Source organism: Pangasianodon hypophthalmus, chromosome 21 (genome assembly GCF_027358585.1).
Source record: "Pangasianodon hypophthalmus isolate fPanHyp1 chromosome 21, fPanHyp1.pri, whole genome shotgun sequence".
NCBI lineage: Eukaryota > Metazoa > Chordata > Actinopteri > Siluriformes > Pangasiidae > Pangasianodon > Pangasianodon hypophthalmus.
In genome coordinates, this window is record NC_069730.1 from 10571854 (window position 1) to 10590399 (window position 18546).

At 39.6% G+C, this 18546-nt stretch overlaps 1 protein-coding gene across 1 annotated transcript in view; it reads right to left on the minus strand.

The window, feature by feature from the left end:
* Positions 1-18546, minus strand: part of wdr47a (WD repeat domain 47a) — a 44837-nt gene that overhangs the window by 18760 nt on the left and 7531 nt on the right. The window contains exons 3-9 of the mRNA XM_026925321.3: positions 17017-17100; positions 15214-15298; positions 14232-15043; positions 11396-11513; positions 8973-9154; positions 2723-2962; positions 2163-2223 (exon numbers count right to left, since the gene is read on the minus strand). Coding sequence (XP_026781122.1) covers positions 2163-2223; positions 2723-2962; positions 8973-9154; positions 11396-11513; positions 14232-15043; positions 15214-15298; positions 17017-17100 — 1582 coding nt within the window. The remainder of the gene's footprint in view (positions 1-2162; positions 2224-2722; positions 2963-8972; positions 9155-11395; positions 11514-14231; positions 15044-15213; positions 15299-17016; positions 17101-18546) is intronic.

Below are 18546 nucleotides of genomic sequence, written 5' to 3' on the forward strand. Positions count from 1 at the left end.
CTCATTGGTTGGAGATCGCTAGCTGCTGCTGGGGGTGGGGCGACATGGACAGCCTGAAGATCATTTGGGATTGCTGGGGATGGTGCCACTTGGGGGCCGTGGAGATTGCTTGGGGATCTCATATGGGGAGATGTACTGTGATGGCTTGAGACTGCGATTGCTGTGGTGGCTTTGGGGCTGGAGTAGTTTTGTACTCAGGACTCCATCAGTGGACAATGTATAGGTTTAACAAACCGGACTTCATGTGAAAACTGTGATGAATTTACTGGTTGCACAATTGCACTATTTGTCTATATAGTACACAGTTATAGAAGGGATTTATTTATAATTGCACTATCCGTTAGCACCCAGATGAGGATGGGTTCCCTTTTGAGTCTGGTTCCTCTCAAGGTTTCATTTGTCTCAAGGAGTTTTTCCTTGCCACCATCGCCTCTAGCTTGCTCATTGGGGATAAATTCACATACTTACAATTAATTTTGGTTTAATTTGATTTGAATCTATTTATTTCTATAAAGCTGCTTCGTGACAATGTCCATTGCTAAAAGTGCTCTACAAACAAAACTGAATTAAACTGAATAGCCTGTCAGTTGGTTGTCATCTTTGGCAAACACCTTTAGGTCGTCCATGCAGAAAAGGTTTTGCCTGGTTAATTCGCATATCCATACCCACTGTTGTTAAGTAGTTTGCTCAGTGGCACTATTGAGAATGGAGAAGAGCAGGGGTGATAATGAATCCCCTTGGAGGATACTGCTTTTGATGTCCACTGGTCACTGGTCACAGCAATGGACATGTTAACCATTTGCATGTTGGAAGTTGAGGGTAGTTTTTTCAGGTCTTCATACTCTCTGTCATGTATCTTATGGTTGTTGGGCAGATTCTGTAGATCTCAAGACTCTTCTCTATCCAGGACTATCCAAGTTGTTGATAGATTCTACTTTCTTGACATTTCCTCTTCCAGTATGGCTGATGAGCAGCTGCTCATTGCATCCATAGCTGCATCTCCTACAGCCCTTCTGTTCAGCAGGTAGGGATCCAGGAAGGCGTGGGTTCTCATGGTGATGATGGTAGTTAGGATCTTGTACTTGGTGGGAAGACATAATAAATCTTGAGATTTTTGGTCTCATCCATTTTAGGAAGCAGGTAAGCGATGCCTTGCTCTTCTCAGTGTAGTTATAGGACTGTGCACAGTGATTCTTCACTGTGTAGTTATAGGACTGTGCTAGATCTTGGTGGATATTGCACAGGTTTTTGATCCAGAAGTTGGCTATATCATCTATACCTGGTGCCTTCCAGCTGCTGTTCTATATTTTCATAAGATCCCTTTGTTATTGGATCAAGGATGCTTGCTCATTGTGCATCTTCTCATTCTCCCAGATCTTGCCACATACTGGTAAAAGCTCCTAATGGTACAGATCGTGCTATCCTCCTGGGTCTCTAAGATTTAGCCTGCATTTGCTGCTTCAGCATATGTTCCTTCTTCCTGATGTTGAGCTTGTTTCTTCACTGTTTCCCTCTAACAAGAATGTCTCTGAATGGTCTTGTTCCTTGGGTGGTGTGGCAATGATTGATTCTGCTGGTTGATCTGCTTCATCAGCTGCAGATGTCTCTCCTGGCCTGATGGTCTGTTTTTTTTTTTTTTTTGTATTTTTGCCAGTTTCTTAGAATTCAGGGCTTGTCTTTTAGTATGGTATTTCTTGTGCCAGATGCCATAGGTGGCACTCTCCATTCCTGTCTCTGTTGGGTAATATAGCAGTCCTCTATTACTTCCTTGTACTTACTCCTAGTCCATATCATTTGTTGTCCTTTCGTCATTTTTTGTTTTGTTGTACACAGAAGACCACTCTGAGGTGTGCTGGACGTGGTGTTCCTATGGCCCAGTGGGTGCGTATTTTCCAGTAGTGATCTTTTTGATTCCAGCCTGGTTTTTCACTGGAGATCACGGCCTTTTTCGACCTGCACAATGATCAGTGTGGTATATGAAACTGGTATTTCTTACTGTATGGTTATCAAAGGCCTGTTTGATTCCTGTATGGTTGCTTTACCATTTGTGTGTGGCCTAGGCCATGCCATGTGGAGGGGTATTGATCTTCAACAGACCTTATTATTATTATTATTCCTACAATAAAGTCATGCTAATAAATACAAAATGTCCAGTTACGTACCTCTGTTTCTTTAGTGCGTGTCATGCTGGTGTCACTCTGCCCTCCTCTCTCCATCTGAACACTGCAGAACAAAAAGCAAGAGCATTACACATCTCACACATTCCATGTAGTAAACACATATCACAACATTGCTAGTGAATCATTTGAAGATCACTGCACAAAAAGGAATGATGGAAAACTAGTTACGTTAGCTATACACAGCTGCTACACAATGCACTCCTTATTATAACTAAGGCAACAAATCCTCTGTGTGGTGAACTGCAGGTGCACCATCAAGTTAGCTCTTCAGTGGAGTACAAATGTGAATGGATATTTACTTACTTTTCTCCATTGCCATTACCAGCCGATAAACAGTAAATACTTAATTTTGATATAAGGCAAATGCTTTGTTCATACTGGCATGCTTGCACATAAACTAACATATTAATCAGCAAGTGTATTAACCACCAAGTGTATTCATTTAAAAAATCAGTTCTTGAGTCATAGAACCAAGGGCACCATGTGCAAAAATGCCTGTGAATCAAATTTTTAAAACTCTGTGTTCACATGGCTGTACCTACCTTGGTAGCACAGGGGACTCAGTGGGAGGTGGAACAGTTGCTTGTCCACTGTTTCTCTGAGGGGTGCTGCTGCTAAGCCCTGCCCCATCTTGATGAAGTGTTGTGTCTGTGGTACCCCCTGAAGTTATTCCTGCATCTCCTCCTCCTCCTCCTCCACCATTACACTGCAGAGAGAGAGCCTGAACCTCCTCACCCAGATCATCCATCCCAACATTCAGCTCCTCCAGCTTCTGAATTGATCTGCAAACACACACACACACACACCAGATATGTACTTCTTAAAATTAAATATGTAACCCAGTGTTCTATTTCATCCCTCCTAAACATCAGGAGCAGTATTTCAAAATATGCATAACCTATACCATTATGTCATGAGGAACCAACTCATCCTAAGTCTGACTAAAAATGCTGCTCAGATATAATCATCACACATCACATGTTGATCGTATAAGATCTGGAGAGGTGCATGGTCATGTCCATGTAGTGGCAGCACAGACCTTATGGAGTTGCATGCCTCTCAATAGAGTCCATGAGGATGAAACAATGATCGACATTGTGCCAGAAGAATAGTTGGTTTTATGAGCAATAAACCATTGTGTGGTTCAAATAACACTGTAAGGTGTGTACTGGACATGGTAGGGAATGTTCTGCATATTGACCCAGATGTCAATCACCAGGTTCTTAAGTTTGAGACACATAACTTTAGCTGGGAACAGCTGTCAAGGCATGCAGTTCTCACTGTCCTTTGCTGAGGTAATCATCTGCCAAAAAGACTGTCTACAATGATACCCTTTCCAGATTGGTATCCTGTCAGGGTCCTTACAGAGAGGTATTAAGAAACTCTAACACAGGGAGGGTGGCTATAGCTCCTTTCAGAAACATTGCTACAAGCTTAAAAGCTTAAAAGGACTCATGCCTTGATTATAGCTCTCCTGACATAGCTGACATGGCTGCAGATAGCTGGACGGGGGATGCAACACTTTTCCACTAATTTGTGAAGAATCATTCTGTCTGTGAAAAGCTGTAGAAATAGCATAGGAATAACATTCATGAAATGTATCAGTCAGAATTTAGGCATCATCATAGCACAGAGACAGTGCTAGTTAAAGTGGTAAATGACCTATGTCTGGCCTCTGATCATGGTGGTGTCTCCTTGCTTGTGTTGCTTGACCATAGTGCAGCTTTTGACACCACTGATCATACTATTCTTCTTGATAGACTAGAAAACGTTGTTGGAGTTAAGGGAACGGCCCCTCAGGTCTTATTTGACTGAGCGTTATCAGTTTGTACATGTGAATGGTGACTTCTCTATGCAAACTAAGTTAAAGTTTGATGTTCCGCAAGTTTCTGTTTTAGGCCCACTGCTTTTTTCTTTATATACAGTCAGGTCCATAAATATTGGGACAGTGACACAGTTTTGGTAAATTTGCCTCTGTACACCACAGTGGATTTGAAATGAAGCAGTCAAGATGTGACTGAAGCGTAGACTTTCACCTTTAATTCAAGGGGTTTAACAAAAATATTGCATTAACTGTTTAGGAATTACAGCCATTTTTTACAGAGTTCCTCCATTTTCACAGGCTCAAAAGTAATGGGACAATTGACTGATAAGCAGTTTCATGGCCAGCTGTGGCCTGTTTCCTCCTCATATCATGATAAATTAAGGAGATAAAAGGTCTGGAGCTGATTCCAAGTGTTGAATTTGCATTTGGTAGCTGTTCATGGGAACTCTCAATATGCCGTCCAAAGAGGCGTTGATGCAAGTGAAGGAGGCCATCATTAGGCTGAAAAACCAAAACAGACCTATCAGAGAGATAGCAGAAACTTTTGGAGGGCCAAATCAACAATTTGGTACATTCTTAAAAAGAAGGAATGCACTGGCGAGCTCAGCAACACCAAAAGGCCTGGGAGACCACAGAAAACAACTAAAGTGGATGATTGCAGAATTCTTTTCTAATTGAAGAACAACCCCTTCACAACATCTAGGCAAGTCAGGAACACTCTGGAGGAGGTAGGCCTATCATTGTCAAAGTCTACAATCAAGAGCTACCTTCATGAATGTAAATACAGACGGTTTACCTCAAGATGCAAACTGCTGGTAACACTCAAGAACACAAAGGCCAGATTAGACTTTGCTAAAAAACCTCTAAAAAAAGCCTGACCAGTTCTGATGCAAGATTAACATGTACCAGAATGATGGGAAGGAAAGGTATGGAGAAGGAAAGGAAGGGCTCACGATCCAAAGCATACCACATCATCTGTCAAACATGTGGAGGCAGTGTTATGGCATGGGCATGTTTGGCTGCGAATGGAACTGGGTCACTGGGGTTTATTGATAATGTGACTGTTGATAGAAGTAGCGGGATGAATTCTGAAGTGTACAGAGCTATACTTTCTGCTCAGATTCAGTCAAATGCTGCAAAACTGATAGGACAGCGCTTCACAGTACAGATGGATAACATCCCAAAACCTACTGTGAAAGCAGCCCAAGAGCTTGGAAATTAAATGTTCTTAAATGGCCGAGTCAGTCACCTGACCTCAACGCAACTGAGCTGCTTTTCACTTACTGAAGACAAATCTGAAGGCAGAATGACCCACAAACAAGCAGAAACTGAAGATGGCTGCAGCAAAGACCTGGCAAAGCATCTCAAGGGAGGAAACTCAGCATTTGGTGATGTCCATGGGGTCCAGACTTCTGGTAGTCATTGACTGCAAAGGATTTACCTCCAAGTAATAAAAATAATCCTAATATTTATGATTATATTAGTTTGTCCCATTACTTTTGAGCCTGTAAAAATGGAGGAACTCTGTAAAAAATGGCTGTAATTCCTAAACAGTTAATGCAATATTTTTGTTAAACCCCTTGAATTAAAGCTGAAAGTCTACGCTTCAGTCACATCTTGACTGCTTCATTTCAAATCCACTGTGGTGCTGTACAGAGGCAAAATTACCAAAACTGTGTCACTGTCCCAATATTTATGGACCTGACTGTATGCTACCTCTGGGTAAAATTATTTGTAAACATTGTATTAGCTTCCACTATGCTGATGACACACAGTTGTAGTTGTTTCAGTAAAGGCAGATGAGAGACACCAGCTTAATAAAGTTAAGGAATGTGTAAAGGACATTAGACACTGGATGCTTGTTAACTTCCTTCTACTTAATTCTGACAAGACAGAAATACTTGTATTAGGACCACATACAGTTGAAAGTAAGCTTTCTGATTACATAGTAACTCAGGATGGTCTTTCTGTTTCATCATGTGCAGCAGTAAAAGACCTTGGTGTGATTATCGACTCCAGTCTTTCATGTGAAGCTCATGTAGATAATATTACTAGGATAGGCTTCTTTCATCTCAGAAAAATTGTTAAGATAAGAAATATATTGTCACTACACGATGCAGAAAAACTAGTTAATGCTTTTGTTTCCTCTAGGTTGGATTATTGTACTGCCTTTCTGTCTGGATGTTCCAGTAGGTGCATAAACAAGCTCCAGGTAGTTCAGAATGCCGCAGCCAGAGTTCTTACTAGAACCAGAAGATATGACCACATCACCCCTATCTTATCCACCTATCCAGCCTTTTGCTTTGGACATCCTCCATTGTAGATGCCTGTTTATAGCTAACAGCCTCCCTGGGCTGTGGTGCACAGATCATCTGGTGTGTAGACCTGCCAAGCGAGCACACCATGCCAGCATTGGCATCACTGTGCATTCTTAGCATGAAATGTCCACACAAGCTTCAGTCATGCATTATCATGCTTACTTTCCTCTTTGGAGCCGAGCTGTGAATAGTGGGAACTCCCTTCCTCAATTCACCACTAAGAATTAATGTTAGGACAGCCTTCTTGACCATTCAGCACTGGAAAAAGCATGACATGTACAAAAGTGAGAAGACCATTTCGTAGTGTCATATGGTCACCACGTGAGTTAAAGGTCTCCACATGTGAAGTGAAGTGACTTGTGGCCAAGTATGGTGACCCATACTCGGAATTAGTGCTCTGCATTTAAACCATCCAAGCGCGCGCACACACAGTAGTGAACACACACACACGGAGCAGTGGGCAGCCTTTTTTGCTGAAGGTATCCAGGTTTTGAAACACCACCCAGTGTTTAAGTGAGATTGGACCCACCTGAATGATATCTTAGATGTCAAATAACAACACCTGAATGATATCTTAGATCTCAAATTCTTTTAGTATATTTAATATCTTTGTGCTCACTTACAAAGCCCTCAATAATCTTGCCCCATCGTACTTGTCTAACCCCCTTCCACTCAAACCACCCTGTCCTCCCAAGCTTTCAATAGGGCCTTTTGCACCGCGGGAACCTTTTCATAGTACCTGAACTAATTGTGGAACTACCCACTTTTTGGCGTTTTCGCACCTCCGGAACTGGGTGCGATTTTAGTACCGGACTGCCTTTTTCGAGAACCAAATTAGCTCCTTCTCTGGACAAGGGTCTAACCAGCACAACTGGTACTATCCGTGACGTAAGTAGACGGTGATTGGCCAAACGCCTACGAAAACGCCCTCACCCGCCATTTTTTAAAAAGCCGTGTAAACATACTGTAGTGTCAACTTATTTCGCAAGTATGGAGAACAACGATAGATGGACGCGAGACACAACAAAAACACAGCTCCGATCACAGCATCCTCCATCCTCCGGTTGTTTACGTTGTTGAACGCCGCGCACAAATGACGTCGCTGTCAACCGGCTTACGTCACTTCCTAGTGCCCACTGTCGGTGCGAATGCAACCCTTTAAACAGTACTGGGAAATAGTTTGCGCAAAATCGCCCAGTACTTTAGTACTGCAAATTTAGTTCTGGAACTAAAGCGGTGCGAAAGGCCCTAATATTCCTGTGACTTAGTTCATACAGGTTTATATTTATTGATTTATGTCCTCTCTTCTTGTGGTTTTATTCTGTTTTCCTCATCTTTTGTTACATATGATTAATTCTCTCTCTCTCTAAGAGGAATCATGGTTCATGCAAATTGAAGCTTTAGCAAAATATATGTCCAGAATCATAGTTGCTATACACATAGCACTATTTTGTTGTGATGTTAGAAAAGCATTATGAAGAATGTAAATCCCACAATGCACCATAGTAGATGTGTAAACAATGTACTATCTAAAAAACATTTGAGATGGGGGGGCTGGGGGGGCATATTTTGCGTATATTTTTCTGTGATATGCAAAATATGCAACAACAAAAAAAAGGAACTGTTAAATATTCCACTGTGGGCCATAACTCATCAAATAGTGTAATAGCTGAAGAAGGTACATGAAAGTGGTTGTAATGTAACATATGGTGGGCTTGTTAGCTAGAAAGGTTCATTAATACAGATTTAAAGAAACAAACTAGTATAGCTGTTCCTGGAGAGAGGACAACTCTGTGTATATAGTTACAGCATTACGGTGCATTGCACTTCCATGAAACATTTTATTTTTCTGGTTGTATCTACATTCACTGCACACTTTATCAGGGACAGCTTTACACCTACAAGAAGTGTAACTTTGATTGTGGCATGGATGTTGGTTCCAGATGGGCTGGTTTGAGTATTTCAGAAACTGCTGATCTCCTGGGAGTTTCACACACAACACTCTCCTCTTATCTCTTCCATCAACAAGGTGTTTCAGCCTGCAGACCCTCCGCACACAGGGTGTTTTTTGTTTTTCACACCATTCTGTGTAAACTCTAGATACAGTTGTGTGTGAAAATCCCAGGAGATCAGCAGTTTCTGAAATACTCAAACCAGCCCACCTGGAACCAACATCCATGCCACAATCAAAGTCACAGAAATCACACTGTTTCTGAAGTTTGATGTGAACAATAGCTAAAGCTTTTTACCTGTATCTTTACCTGATTTTTTGCATTGCATTGCTGCCACATGATTGGCTGAATAGATAACTGCATGAATGTGCAAGTGTACAGGTGTTCCTAATAAAGTGGACAGTGAGTGTACTTATCCTTTGGGGAACTATAAATGAAAAACTAACAGCGCATACACAAAATCTGTTTGTCTCAGGTGCCAGGTTACTACCCTTCTATAGTGTGACTAATAACAGCTGCCAGTTGGACTAATAATAGTCCATGAAAATCATGTCTAGACAAGGATTACCAATTATTGAAAGATATGGTGCTGTGGGAATAAATTATAACAGTAAAGCAGTTTTGAGGCTCAGATCAGACACCTAAACAGCTCAGTTGTATTTGGAGAACATTTGATGTCACAAAGTTACAGTCTGACCTGTTGAGAAACGTCTCAGTGAGGTTGTGCTTGGCAGTGGGTGAAGTCTCCTGCTGCTGAACTCCACCCTCCAGCAGCATCTGCTGGTATAACTGCCTCTGTTGCTGCTTCTGTTCCAGGTGCTGCTGTACACGTAAGCGCTGCCTATAGTACTCCTGATACTGTTCCATTGAGTCACGCAACTATAGAAAGACAGACAGAGAGAGAGAGAGAGAGAGAGAGAGAGAGAGGGAGAAGTAGAGAAAGTGAGAGAGAGAGATTTGTAACAGTTCAAAGGGGGTCAGCAATTTTTAAGTCAGAATTTATATTTCGTTCTCCTCACATTCTGGCAACTTTCAACAGATTATCTGCTTAGAGAAAAAAAAAAACTAGTGACTGTATGAGCAGACTAGCCGACTAGTTTATGTTGCTAGTTTTTCTCTCTAACCCCTAGCAAGAAGGGATGTAGAGTTCTATTCATGGGCATAACTTCATTTTGAAAAATGCTGGGGACAAGAATAATAATTGTCTGTACCAAGTACACATCATCAGATTTTATGACATATATTTGTGTAAAAAGACAGGAGCAGAGCTGTTGTATAGCGTGCCGGCCAGATTTACCTGGTAAACCCAGGGGAGCCTTCCGGGTTGCTCGGGAGTGTCTGGCAGGACACAGGAGCTTCGATGACTGCCTATTCTATGCTTAGCTAAATTGCTTGATCTCAGCAAATGGATTCGGAAGAAGTTCTACGATCCCCTCTATCATTCCTCTGTTTACATATAATTTGTGACATTCCTGCCATTAAAAACTTTTTAATTTAAATTAGAAGATAAAAAATTAGAAATGGACAAGGCCCACCATGGTTAAAGAAATCTTCCTGGTAAAATAAACTTTTCCTGTAATTTTTGGTTGTATAACTCACCCCCAACAGCGCCCGCCCCCCCCAAAACACACACACACACACACACACACACACACACAATCTTTTCCATCAATACTTCCAACCGAGGTCCAGTCACTCCAGTCAAGTGTGTATACAAAAGGCCTCCAGAAAGTATTCACCCAGAAAGATTATTTCTCAATCTGCTGTGTTGCAACATCATATTTAAGCAGAATGGGATATTATTATGCTTCTTTTGACATGACTCTCTACAGAAAAAAAAATATATATATGTTCTCACAATTGTGTGAAATGTCCTGCTGCAGCAATTACAGATTTGAGTTGTGTCAGATGTGTCTTTATTAGCTTTGGCATTTTCTTCCATTCTTCAATATAAATTTTCTCCAAATCTATCAAATTAGATGGAGAATAATGGTGGAAGGCAATTTTCAGGTCATGCTACAAATGTTCAACTGGATTTCAATTAGATTGGCTTTAACTTGGCCATTCCAAAGCGCAAACTTTCGTTTATCCCAAGTCACTCTGTTCTAGTTTTTGCCCTGTGCTTGATGCTACTGCCACTGTGACTGATCACAGTAATGGTTTTACCTGGGTGTTGGGCTGTATTTGGTTTGTGCCAAATATGCTTCGGCTTTAGACCAAATGGCTTAATTTTAGTCTCATCAAACCACAAAATCTTTTTCCAGAAGCTCTCCATTTTCTAACATGGCCTTTCTCAGAAGTGGCTTCCTTCTGGCCACTCTTCCATAACAGTCAGAACTGTGAAGCGCTGAAGATATTGTTCATGTCTGCACAGGTTCTCCTATTTCAGCCAGTGTAACCCCTGTAACCCCTTCAGTATTGTAGATGGACACTTAGACACTTCTCTAACAATTGCCCTTCTATTTTTTCCATTTTGGTATAATGTTAAAGTTTTGCCAATCTTTTTAAAAACCTTCTTAATCTTTTATCCTCCATCTTGAAGCTTTATGGGCAGTTCCTTGGTCTTCATGACAGCAGGAGTAATGTGCCATTTTACCCGTGAGACCTCCCAAAGTCAGAGATATTTATTGTCCAAGCATACAATTGGATACAAGTGGATTTAAAATTAACACAGTGGATTTAAAACTAACCCTGTTTAACATATTTAGTGCAAACTCTCAAAATTTAAAAAGTAGTCCTACTTTAGATTGCTAAAAGAAAGTAATTCTGAAGACATCTAAATAATTTATTTAATTTTATTTCTGAAGAGAGTCACTTCAAATTGAGCAGAAAAATAATCCCATTGTAATTGTAATATACTTAAATTTGAGGTGAAAAAGAGGAATAATCAATGGGAGGTGAATATTTTCTGGAGTACAAAACATCCAGACACTGGTGCACATGCACAAACACTCAAGTGTATCTCAGTTATTCACACAATGAAAAAAAGTCGTACATTCAAAATAAATATTTACCATATGCTGATTTACAATTTCAAATTAAGTCAAATTAAAACACCTTTGACCGAAATTGGCAGCTGGATATTACATCATTTGTTTAGAGAATTAATTGACAAATTACCTCATTCTTCTCTGTAGAGGTGGTTGGTGGGGCATCCTGACCCGGAGCAGAGACTGGGCGAGAGTTCTGGGAACCACTTAAGCTCATCATTTTATCTGAGGGAGTTTCAGTTCTGGAGCTGCATAAAAAACATTTCTCTCTCTATTTCACTTTCTGTATTTTCAAATATCTTTGTTCATGCTCATGCATACATACTTTTTTGAAATTATGTGTGTAAATCTCAAGTGGCTAAACGTACAGAAGTGTCCACGTACTTATTTTAATACTTATTATATACACTTTCATTATTCATAACATTTTGAAGTCTTGCATGTTTCCTACTTAAAATGTAGTAGTTCATTTTCTAAAGCAAGGCTACAAGCAGAACTGTTGACAGAGGGACAGGGGTTTAAGAAGGAGTAACTGAATTTTGAATGCAGCCACACAGTTCAACAACAGCCTATGGAGGCTAGAACAGTTTGCTTCCTTGACCCAAATTCCTGATGACCATTCCCATTTTCCAGCGGTGATTACAGGACTCCTGGGGGTTTCAGGCTTTGAATATATGGTGGAAATGATAGTGGGGTCTTGCTAGTTTCTTACTGCAATACAAAATGTTGAACAAAACACATATTTTGCCTTTGGAGACCCTTGCTTGAACTGGGGCTGTCAGTACAAATTTTACTGTTAAAATGCTCACTGAATTTTCATATTTATACATTTAAAAGGGCAAAAAACCCTTAAAAGTATTATTGTTAATCGCCTAATATATGTCTATTGGAAAACATGTCTCCTTTGGTTATATGAATGTTGTGCTGCCTGAGAGGCTCTGAAAAACGCATGTCATTTAGACATACTTTATTTATGTTTTTCAAATTAATAATTTCCTTACTAAACATAAAATATGAAAAAAAGTGTCCTATAAGGTTCATTATATGTATTTCCAAAGGACCCTTATTTCATTACTATTTGCTGTATCTCAATCTTAGAATGTGTTCTATTCGGCTTATAGTGCATTATGTAGTTTGCATAACATGTTATACACAACACATATACATACACTCACCAACCACTTTATTAGGAACACCCCTACACGTGCACATTCATGCAGTTATCTATTCAGCCAATCATGTGGCAGCAGTGCAATGCAAAAAATCATGCAGATACTGGTAAAGAGCTTCAGTTAATGTTCACATCAAACATCAGAATGAAGAAAAAGTGTGATCTCTGTGACTTTGATCATGGCATCGATGTTGGTACCAGAAGGGCTGGTTTGAGTTTTTCAGAAACTGCTGATCTCCTGGGATTTTTCAGCCTCTAGAGTTTACACAGAATGGTGAGAAAAACAAAAACATCTTGTGTGCGGAGGGTCTGCAGGCTGAAACACCTTGTTCATGAGAGAGATAAGACGAGAATGACCAGAATGGTCTGAATTGAAATGAAGTCTACAGTAACTCAAATAAGCACTCTTTCCAACCGTGGTGAGCAGAAAAGCATCTCAGAATGCAGAACACATCAAACAACAGCAGAAGACCACATTCGTTTCCACTCCTATCAGCCAAGAACAAGAATCCTACTACTGGCCTCTGATCAGGGTTGTGATTAGTTCAGCTTTTGATACTATTGATCATACTATTCTCCTTGATAGACTTGAAAATGTTGCTGGTGTAAAGTGAACGGCCCTTTCTTAGCTTTAGTCTTATTTGACTGATCGTAATCAGTTTGTAGTTGTAAATGCTGACTTCTCTACGCATGCTAAAATAACGTTTGATGTTCCGCAAGGTTCTGTTTTAGGCCCACTGCTTTTTTCTTTATATATGCTACCTCTGGGTAAAATTATTTGTAAACATTGTATTAGCATTAGGATTTGTTTCTTAATTCTGACAAGAGAGAAGTACTTGTACTAGGACCACATGCAGCTAGAAGTAAGCTTCCTGATTACATAGTATCTCTGGATTCCCTTTCTGTTTCATCATGTGCAGCAGTAAAAGGCCTTGGTGTCATTACTGACACCAGTCTTTCATTTGAAGCTCATGTAGATAATATTACTAGGATAGGCTTCTTTCATCTCAGAAGTATTGCTAAGATAAGAAACATAATGTCACTACATGGTGCAAAAAAACTAGTTCATGCTTTTGTTACCTCAAAGTTGAATTATTGTAATGCCTTACTGTCTCGATGTTCCATACTTTCTAAGCTCCAGTTAGGCCAAAATGCAGCAGGGAGAGTCCTTACTAGAACCAGAAGATATGACCACATCACCCTACATTGGCTCCCAGTCAAATTTCACATGATTATAAAGTACTACAATTGACCTATAAAGCACTGAATGGTCTCGTGCCTGAGCGAGGTTTTGGTCTTTTATGATCTGCCATGCCTACATCGATCAAAATGTGCAGGCTATTTGTTGGTACCTCAAATCGTGAAGGCTTGTTTTTCACATTCTGTGTAAACTCTAGAGACTGCTGTGTGAAATTCCCAGGAGATCAGCAGTTTCTGAAATATTCAAACCAGCCCTTCTGGTACCAACATCCATGCCACAATCAAAGTCACAGAGATCACACTTTTTCTTCATTCTGATGTTTGATGTGACCACTAACTGAAGCCTTGACCTGTATCGGCATGATTTTTTGCATTGTGCTGCTGCCACATGATTGGCTAATTAGATAACTGCATGATTGTGCAGGTGTAAAGGTGTTCCTAAAAAAGTGGATGGTGAGTGTATGTAGTGAGTTGGGATTTGGCCAATAAGCAGTAAGGGGGTTAAACAAATCTTACAGTTTCAGTAATAGCTTAGAATATCACTATCACCATTGGGCTTATCTAGAGGACTACCAGACTATAAACAGAACATCACCTCTCAGGTGACTCCTCAAAGATGCTCTGGCATTGTGACTCCTCCATCATCAAACTCCGGCTCAGGTTCTGCCCCCCAGGGTATTGGAAGTTGGCAAATGAATGTGACATGGGTGATGCTTTCCCCACCTCACTGGCTCTGGTCCCTCCTCTTCTCTCTAGGCCAGACAGGCCATAGGCAAGGCCATCCAGCACTGGATTGAGCGAGCGTGACATGTAGGTGTCAGCTGACTGTGGGCGGCGCAAAGGAGAGGCAGGGCATGGTGAGAGTTTGCTGACGAGCGGTGTGAGCAGGTCAGCATGGGCCGCTCGTACTGGTTTAACCACCCGGTCCACATGCACATTGAGCACCTTCTGCTCGAAGGCACACGAAAAGACACTAGGTGACAGATTCCGTAGCCATGACAGAAGACTGAGGTCAGGCTCGTCGCAGCCATTGCCGCAGAGCACGTCAATGCCCAGCAGCACCTCGGCCTCACTGATCTCCTCGCCTGTGGCCTTGCTCTGGCAGAACTCAACACAGCACTCATACAGCACACCCTTGACCAGTAGCTGAAACAGGCGGTCTGCACCGGCCCGGAAACCTGCCTCACTCAACTTGCGGTCAGCCGGGATGAACTCAGCCACCATGGTACACGCTTCCTCAAAGCAGCGTACGCGTGCTGTACTTGGGTTCCAATCCCTAAATTCAGCATGGTTGGTAAGACGAGGAAGAGTGAGGAGAAGGCAGAGTTTGCTGTAGTCTTCTTTGGAGGGACAGAACTCTTCCAAAGCATGGAGGCATTTTACAGCTTCCTGCATGGTTAGTTCCAGCTGAGGGATGACAGAGTAAGGACAGAAAATGGAGACATATGCATGTGCACTGTTATAAATATGTTTATGAGTTTCTTTCTAAGACACTTATGTGAATGTTTTTTTAAGACAGATGGACTGTTTACGGAAGATGAATGGGGCACATGCCACAATGAATCAGTGATACTCACATGCTGTGGCTCATCCTCAGCTGACATGGCATTATTTACACAGAGAGCTTCCAGAAACTTCTGCTTAAGTACAATGTAACGGAATCTGCAGGCAAAATGTCATCAAGAAGTACATATCAAAGGGCCTATTTTCATCATAATAATACAAGCGTAAGACATAAGACATGGCAAGCATGGGTCTGGAGGATATACTGTACTGTGTAAAAGTCTTACGCACCCTTTTTTTTTTTTTTTTTTTTTTATTAGTACAAACTTTGCTATAGATTTTTATTTTATGACTTCTACATTATCCATTGATTCATTAAAAAAACTTTTTAGATTTCCAAACATTAGTTTTCCAGCACGAAATTAAATGTTACAGAAAAATGTTTGTATGTCAGTAAACAAAGCAGCAGATTACATAAGAGACACTTTTCAGACAAAAAAAAACATAATGATGGCTGCTGGGTTTTGCTGCAAAAATAAGAAGCAAGTGTGACAGTCAAAGTGTCCAGAAGAACTGTGGCTGCTTCTGTAAGATGCTCAGTAAAACTTACAGCTCATTTCCTTATAAAACTGCACACACTGTACCTGAAACTACTATTTTTTTTTTTTTAAAAAAAGCAAAGGATCATCACACCGAATATTGTTTCATTTATTACTGTTTACTGCTTTTTATAGCATTTTTTAATGTAGAAACATTTAATTTCATTATTTTGAAGGCATCTTTGCTCTACAGCATTTCTTTGCATGTGCCTAAGACTTTTGCACAGTACTGTATGTTTGGTATTTTCATTGGCTACTTTTTCATTATAACCATTGACTGGCAGTTACTTGGTGAAGAGCACTGCAACTGTAAAAAGGAATTTGGTCCGATTGAATACATTAGGTGTGGTTAGGTGTGCTGATGATATATCAACTCATGCACTCTTATTCACTTAATGAGTGCACGAGTAATCACAAGTGCATGATTAGATTTTACTTACTGATTTCACATTATTATTTTAGTAGAAAAAATAAACTTGCTACCTGACAGAACTTTCAACAAATGTGTTTTCTCTCTTCATGTGTGCTTTTGTGAGTGTTCACTCCCACGTCGGAGCCTCCAGGACGTAGTATTTATATTAGCTTATTACTTACCTCTATTACAGCAATAAATTTGATGAGTGTAGTATTTAATTAGTTTTATAATCACAGTGCAGTTGAATTCTCAAATCTGATTGGTTAGATGGTGTGTGTTATTTTTTGTATAACAGCACAGCTCGGACAAAATTTCCACCTTTAACATGAATAGGTTAATAATAGGTTAATAATATAAATGCACTTGTCCTTTATTGTTTGGTTGTTATTGTTTCTATAGTAACAGCTCATACCTGGGACTTGTACAGCAGATGCTCTGCATAGTCTAAGACTAATAATAAATGGATAATAAAAACATGTTGTTTAACAAAGTAAAAGGTAAATCTTTTTATCACGGCTATGACATAAGTGACAACAGGAACTAACTTGTCTCTCGGACGTTTCACGTCAGTAAATCTAACTAAAACCGGTTAAAATGTGTGATGTGTCACTTCTTAACATTGGAATCATTGGTAAATCTCTGTGCTATAAGCAGAATAACACATGAACTTCAGTTGCTGTTGTGTTATTTCTTACATTTTAAATATTGCATTGATTTAATTATACATTTTGCATATAATGATGCATCAATGGTCTGATACACAAAACAAAACAATAGAACTGGATTTTAATTTCAGTATGTGTACTATCAGGAAAACATTACTCACAGGATAACATTTGCAGAGCCTAACTACAAAGCCTCACCTTTTCCTGTCAAACTTCTCCATGCACTCCAGAGGCTGAATAAACTGCAGCACCTCATCCCACTGTCCATCTAGAATAAGCTGCCTGAGAGAAGGACAGAGAGTAAGAAGGATGCATGTCCAAGACAAAAATCCCAAAAAAAATTTGTGCATATGCTGAATTTCCTGATACGTAGAAATTTATAATAATAGTAAAGTTGTGTGTAAATATTTGCATAAGCCAAACCAAACTAACATTTTCCACAGGATTTACAAAAATGTCAGACAGGTTGATATGCTTCGTATTTGCATATATTTGTTGATCACCCATAAAATGCAAAGCGCATTCTATGCTACAGTAACATATTGGCTGAAAAAAATTTAAAAATAGCTTATTTAGGAGAATTTATTTAAACCCCTATAGCCTCTCCTAATTTGAGATAAAGAGAAAACTACTTTTAAAGAAGAGGGAGTGTGAGTTTAAGTTTAAATATTTATTATGTAGTTTATTATGCAATGTTCGATACGCAGACGTACCGAGCCAGTATACATATATATATATATATATATATATATATATATATATATATAATAATAATAATATGTATAATAATATGTATATATATGTATATCTTAGATCAGCTACCACATAAAATGATCTAAAATGTTGTCATTCAACATAACCTGTTTTTTTTTACACTTTTTGTTTGGTTTCAGGGCAGTCAAAATCAAAATCAAGTTTTCTTAAAATGGGCCAGCCATCTTTTTGAGATAAAAGGTTGTTTGAAAAATCTTATGGCCTTTTTTTTTTTTAATTTTATTTAAATTAAGGAAACAAATAGCAGTGTAGTAGCTTATATAAATAGCAAAAGTAGCTTCTTCCATCTTAGAAGTACCCATAAAGTCTATCTTTCCTCTTATTTTCTGATTTGGAAAAGGACATCCATGCTTTTGTATCATCTGTGTTGAATCACTTTTAATTCACTTTACAGTCCTCTCTGGGACATTCAAAGCTAGTACAAAACTGCTGCTGCACGTTTACTTTGCAGTTTAAAATAGAGTAATAATATAACACAGTTTAGCTTCATTTTACAGGCCCACAATTCATTTTTATAATTCAGTTTAAAATCTTATTATTTGTTTTTAAAATTTTTAAATATCTGGCTCCTGACCTGCCTAATCTGCATACAACCCACAGACATTATAGGTCATCTGATCAGCTTCTTTTGACAGTTCCTTGGTCTTGGTTTAGGAAAAAAGTAACCAGGCTTTTGCTGCTCCGAAACTCTGAACCAGCTTAAACATTGACATTAGGCAGGTATCATCCCTTTCCCTTAAAAAACAAGTAAAACTCAACACCAACAGTGTCAACTGGGATGCCTCCACCGCCAACACGTCCTTTTTGTCACTTGGCATACTTGAAGTACCCTTAAAATATACTTTAAATAGGAAGCAAGTTATTGAAAAAAAAAAATTAAAAAATAGATGATTGACCTTGTTCTGACCTTAACCCTGGATCAATTCCAAAATCATTTCATCTGCTGGTTACAAT